The sequence below is a fragment of the Etheostoma spectabile genome, chromosome 20, assembly GCF_008692095.1.
Source record: "Etheostoma spectabile isolate EspeVRDwgs_2016 chromosome 20, UIUC_Espe_1.0, whole genome shotgun sequence".
Classification (NCBI taxonomy): domain Eukaryota; kingdom Metazoa; phylum Chordata; class Actinopteri; order Perciformes; family Percidae; genus Etheostoma; species Etheostoma spectabile.
Window position 1 is genome coordinate 24,500,909 of NC_045752.1, and position 6,029 is coordinate 24,506,937.

Here is a 6,029-nt window from a genome sequence, read left to right on the forward strand (position 1 = left end):
GAACCGGGGTTACGCAAGTAACCTAAAGATGCAAGGTAATGGAGCCTCTTATACATTGTTGTGTTTCTTTAGAAAGAAACAATGTACAAATAGAGTATTTAAACGCTTCAGATGTAAAGGTGTCCGCTGTCAAAGTGGCACTAAAATGAATGGCAGTCAATGGAATGCTAACGGAAGGTGATGGCTTCTTAGCAACAAAATGACTCCATAGGTGGACGCTCGCTTGTCCTCTTGGTTTTTAGCTGGCTACCGGCACTTGGGAGCACGGTGGGGGGAAGGACTTAAATGCGCTCTCTCTCTCTCTATGGTAGGATAGAAGTGGGCCACAGTAGGATGTGATTGGCTATTGTTCAGATGAGGGACAAACCAGTGGCAAATGTAATCTCTCTTCTGTCGATGGGCCGATCCAAAAAATGTTGCGATGGCCAATCCATGCCTGCCTGAAAGTTCTTTTAAATGAGAAGAAGAGCTTTCAGGTCTGGAGAGGCTGGTCTTGGCCTACCTGAGACCTCTACAATTTGTCTTGTCTGGGAGTTGACAATTACGATTTATACTCCGTTGTTATTACACACTACACATAGGCCTGAAATACACACACATGCTCAGGTCTTAAACATGCACTTATTGAGAGATGTCAAAGGCTCCGAATGCTGAACAAGCGCCCTGAGCAACTGAGTACCTTGCCCTGCTCAAGAGTGCCCAGGAGGCAAACTGGCATCTCTCAAGCTACCAGTCCACACTCTGTACTTTGGTCCGTATAGGGACTTGAACCAACAACCCTCCGGTTCCCAACCCAACTCCCTATAGACTGAGCTACTGCCACCCCAAGCTCATTTTGCATCTGGATTGGAGTGGCAGCACTGTGAGAATCATTTAGATTTCTCCAGTGCATTCAACACCATCCAGCGACCACTGTGTGGGAAGCTGCAGCTGATGGGTGTAGGTGCGTCCATAGTCTCCTGGATCACTGACTACCTAACAAGCAGACCACAGTTTGTCTGTCTGGACAGTGCTGTGTCTGGTGTCTGACATTCCAGTCACCTTCTCTTACCTGCTTTCTCCAGTCAGGGGGTAATATGGGGCTTGGTCCATTGAAGTAGCATTGGAGTATCGTGCTATTGTGCATAATTTCAGACCATAGAAAAGGGGCTGGCAGTCAGTTGAGTCAGTCCGGTCCTCCACCAGGGATGGCACTATTTTTGTTTGACCGGAGGACACTGATAGCAGCTTGTTGCTGTATTTTGAAAAAGAGAGAAAGGAAAAGAGACAAGAGAGAACAACATGACTTAGTGGCAGCCACTGTGTATTGTGTTATCTGACTATACTGATAGGTGCCACTGACCTAATACTGAACAACTGAGTGTTTGACTTAGGGGCAGGGATGGTAAGCCTCATCTGGTTTCTGCTCATGGTGATTTTAGCATTGAGGGAACTCTCATAATACATGTTAGTGTGCATCTCAATTCCAGCCTCCACATAGTCTGGAATGAGCACACCCATTTGGGTGATGATTTCTAGCCCAACTGAAGGCATGAAGGACAAGTCAGTCTACAAGGAGGACACAACAGAATATCTGTAAACAGCAATTCACACGTGACAAACATGTAAAAATATTATTTTATTTTACATATAAACTAAGATGAAGAGGAACTTACCATTGTGTTAGCAGGTGAGTAGGTCAGGCCTCCTTTGGCACCAGGTGCAAAAACACCAGCCATTGAGAACTTTAGAGGAAAGCCAGAGGCAGTGGGTAAAGAGAAGGCGTTCTCCATGAAGATGTAGTGGCCAAAGACTTCATTTTCAGTGCTAGATGTCAATGCAAAATAGGCCTGTTGGAAAGAAAACAAACAGGTTGTTTGAACATATACTGTAAGTTGAGTCAAAAATCTCTTTGGCTAGTGACATCATGGAAACCCACTATCAAATTGTTTTTTTTTTAAACTGCTTGAAAAACTCAGGCCATGAAGAAGAGCTATGTAAGATTGGTGTGGGACACAATCACTTTTGCGTCACAACATCAACACAAGGCAATGTTACAAAAGGCAGTTAAAATGCATATCTTGGCATATTCCTCCTAGACACCACATCGTGGTTTTAGAGGTGAAATGGTACCTCTCTGTTTGTTGGTGGGACTTGAACTAGCAACCCTCCGGTTTCCAAGCTAAATCTCCACAGATTAAACTTATTCTGAGTAGGTTACAAAAACTAACCAGATGTGTTGAAGGAAGACTATCAGACTATAATCAACTAAAGTAGAAAACCTTGTTGATAAACTTAAGGAAGATTGGTGTGTGGTCAACACATGGCCTGTTTTGGGGATGCAACTGTTTTTCAGTTTTGTTGTTTTCAAAAAAGTATTTCAGGAAGCATCACATCTGACCTTGACAGGTAGCACCTTGATGAAAACATTGTAGTACATGGACAGAGTCTCAGCCATCCTTTTCATGTCGCTGGTCTTGATGTATCCTAGCTCAGCTCCTAGAAGCCGGAGATAGGCAATGGCTTCAGGGGCTGAAGAGAAATGTGCGTCATCCATGAGCTTCTGAATGCTGTTTGTGAAATCTTTCAGAAGATCCTGTGGAACCTGGAGAAATAGTACAGATGTATGCATTAGTTTCTGGCCATGCATGCACTTTTCATACCAAGTACAGGCAGGGTTGTATTCATTTGGTAGTGTAGACAAGGACAATATGTATTATGTGTCCAAAAATCATTTCACCTTTCTCTTCATTCTGTCTCTTTCGGGGGCCATTTTAGCCAAAACCTCTCTGAGCATCTTGGCTTTGTCCCCTGCCCAGTACATGACTTTGGAGATGGAGTCAGGGAAGAAACCATTCTCTCCAAAGAGAGCGTCAATTGTTGGTTCAAATCCTGTTCCCTCAACACCAATCTTGAAGGGGGAGATTTTGAATTTGTTAATATCTTTACAAAGCTAATTGTGTGTTTTTATAACAGAGTGCTATTGAAAACATACCTCAAATATGTCATAGTTGTAGTCAAAAACCTTTAAAGTGGTCTCCAGCATCACCTCCTTAGGTAAGGTGTCCGTAGCATCGAAGATGATGTTACTTTGCACTGAGCCCAAGGGAGAGTCTATTTTGTAATTGCTTGACATGCCAGCAAATACCTTGTTTGCGGGTGATGGCTGATCTCTCAAGGCCAACTCAATGTACTCTCTGAGTCTTTAATAAGGAGAATAAAGAATGTTGTAGTAAGATGACACAGTGCCAAAACAACATTTCAGTATTCTGTCCCTTTTATTTTCCATGCCCCATAAAGTTCAAACTGATCTAGGAAATGTACAATAATTATATAACATGCAATAATATATTTATAATGTGCAAATAGCATTTTGCACAATGTTTGCAGTGTGTGAGCGCGTAAGCATGTGTGGAATTTTAATAACCTTTAGAGGAGATGCACAGCAAATTTCCTTGTACAATGTGTAACTACAATAAAATAATTCTAGTCTGTTGTTTTTTAGCATACAGTTGAATTTTATTTATGTAATAAAGCTGTATTTCCATAATTATCACAACAGTCTAAATGTGCATGTGCTAAGAAGCTATAAATATTATTGCATAGTTGTTAAACTAGCTAATATTGCTGGTCAATTACTTACTGATGCATTTGTGGCTCACCAGAGTTGCCAATGTTTTTCAGGTGGGAAACTACAAAGCTTTTGAGCTGCTCCTCACTCACATTCTCCAAATTGTACAGAATGTCTCTAACCAGGGCTTGGTCTGGGTTCTTCATCAGAATCAGGTAGGCTGCTACACGTTTTTCAACAGGGCTCTTAGCATCCTTGTACACCTCCAAAAAAATCTTTCTGACCTGTGGTTGACCAAATGTTAAATTACAACCTGAATCTTTGTCAGTTAAATCCTACAACATATGCCGTGGTGACCTTATGATCACAATGTGTTCTTGATGTGTTAATGTAAAGTAGTTGTACCTCATCATTAATATCCATCAACCTAAAGGCCTGTATAGCTGCCTTTTGGTTTGATAATGGAATGTTTGTTTTCCCAGCACAACGCAAAACGGCGGAAATCAGACTGGGGCTGACAGCTTGCATGGCTTGACCCATGACACCAACAACCTGGAGATTAGAAAAGAAATTTGAGAGAATGCACCCTTAAATCAGATTCACTGACAAGAACTAGCTCAACCCAGAAATACAGTCAATTAGATGCTTGAATGATTAGTACCCTCAGTACAAGGAAGGACATGTCTTCGCGGTCAGTGGAAAAGTCAGAGTCATCATCAAAGATGCAGTCATTTAAGAGTGTTTCCATGAACTTTGACACATCTGTGACCACTGGAGTAATCTCAGATTTATAGAACCTGTGCCAGGTGCCACAGACAGAGAATATGTTAAATTTAAAATAAGTTAAAGTCAAATTTAAGTGTTTCCCTCTAGTGGTCAACGGTAGCAATTATAAAGTTGGCCAAAACAAATATTCAAATATTTAAAAAATTAATATGTAGTAATATTTAAAAGTTTTTTCCAAGCATTAAAAAGTATTTTGCTTACTTCTTGACTGTGTTGGCTAGAGCATACATAATTGCCCTGCTCTGTTTATACTGAGCCATGCTGAGCATATCTCTGACACGTGTGGCATCAGGGTCAGTCTGTAGACTCAGCCCATAGACTAGAGCGTCCACTTCTGGTGACAACCCATCAAAGGTCCTGATAGCGTGAAGAATAGCGCTGGTGCACTCTGTGGTTCCACACTGAAACAAGGCCTGCAGGGTGAGCCAGCCTGACATATCCAACATCTCAGTGACTATCTGGCTCAGGGTCTCATTCCTTAGGACGCGCAGGCTGGACACCACCTTATGGAAAAGGCTAGTCCTCTTTTGACCTTGGTCTGTGCCTGCCAGAGCCACAAGCTCTTGTAGGGTGCCCAGAACAGCATCCTTTGTCTGTATTGGAGCTTTATCATCAGGGTCTTCAAAGTAGAGTGGTTTGCTCTGGCTCGGGTTCACATCTGTGTATAAACATTTCACATTCATTTTGATATTTCCTACAAAGAGAAATTAACTAAAAGTATAGATACCAGGCACAGCAGACATGCTGCAAATGATCACTCACCAAAAGCTTTGTTGTTGATCCTTTTGGAGCTTTGAAAGTTGAGATCCTGGGTCACTACAGACGATATTCCATTGCCCCTGCAAGGCAGATTAGAAGGTGATACAAAATACACAACAGTGCTCTATATACACATACATCTGCAAAATGACTTACTTACTTGACTCAAAATGATGACTTACTTATGGGAAAATGGCAGGTAGATGTGCTTTTCTGTGCACATGGCTGTTGTGATATGCTTTCCCTTGTTATCAAACTGGTAGTTGCAGTCTTGAGTGCTTGTAATCAGTTTAGACATGGGGCCATGCTGTAAAATAAACACATCCACAATGCTCGTGTGTTACAAGACAGGTCACAAGACCGTTTGGACTCATTATAGGCTTCATTAAGGCCCAAGCACGAAATGCAAGACCCCAACGGTGCTTTGCGCTGAAAGTGCAAGGAACCTTTTGCTTTTGTAAAGATTATTATTCTGCCGCGTCACTCACATTTTTGAGGGGCTTAGCATGCTGGAAAACACACAATAACTTGTCAGACATAGCAAAAACTACAAATTTCTGTAGTGATGGGCTTTGGCGTTGCCAAGCTCCATAGTACCTCCTAACTTGCTCCAGGAGTCTGAAAAAAAACTAGAAGTTTTGAGGGAACACACTGTAGTCTCATCTTAAAGTCCATGGAGAATTTTTGTTGAAATTTTTCTACGGGAAGTTGTCCATCTTGGTTTTTGTGCAAATGTTTTAATTTTACGAATTTGTTTTAGGACTTTAGAATGCACAAAAACGCTCAACGTTGTATAGAATAGGAAATTCTTTGATCTGAGTTCCCATTTAGGCTGAATCTAATTTCTCTGTCTTACCCCTACCCCTTACCCCTTCCCCTAGCTTTTGCGCGTTCATGCAGGACCTAGTGCTGTCCCAATTGTTAGGGGTAGGGG

At 41.8% G+C, this 6,029-nt stretch overlaps 1 protein-coding gene across 1 annotated transcript in view; it reads right to left on the minus strand.

Moving 5' to 3' along the window:
- The window catches only part of apoba (apolipoprotein Ba), a 51,299-nt gene that overhangs the window by 28,662 nt on the left and 16,608 nt on the right, over nt 1-6,029 (minus strand). The window contains exons 7-18 of the mRNA XM_032499876.1: nt 5,278-5,402; nt 5,099-5,175; nt 4,538-4,994; nt 4,212-4,347; nt 3,956-4,102; nt 3,623-3,834; nt 2,975-3,182; nt 2,720-2,890; nt 2,381-2,584; nt 1,656-1,829; nt 1,343-1,548; nt 1,052-1,234 (exon numbers count right to left, since the gene is read on the minus strand). Coding sequence (XP_032355767.1) covers nt 1,052-1,234; nt 1,343-1,548; nt 1,656-1,829; nt 2,381-2,584; nt 2,720-2,890; nt 2,975-3,182; nt 3,623-3,834; nt 3,956-4,102; nt 4,212-4,347; nt 4,538-4,994; nt 5,099-5,175; nt 5,278-5,402 — 2,300 coding nt within the window. The remainder of the gene's footprint in view (nt 1-1,051; nt 1,235-1,342; nt 1,549-1,655; nt 1,830-2,380; nt 2,585-2,719; nt 2,891-2,974; nt 3,183-3,622; nt 3,835-3,955; nt 4,103-4,211; nt 4,348-4,537; nt 4,995-5,098; nt 5,176-5,277; nt 5,403-6,029) is intronic.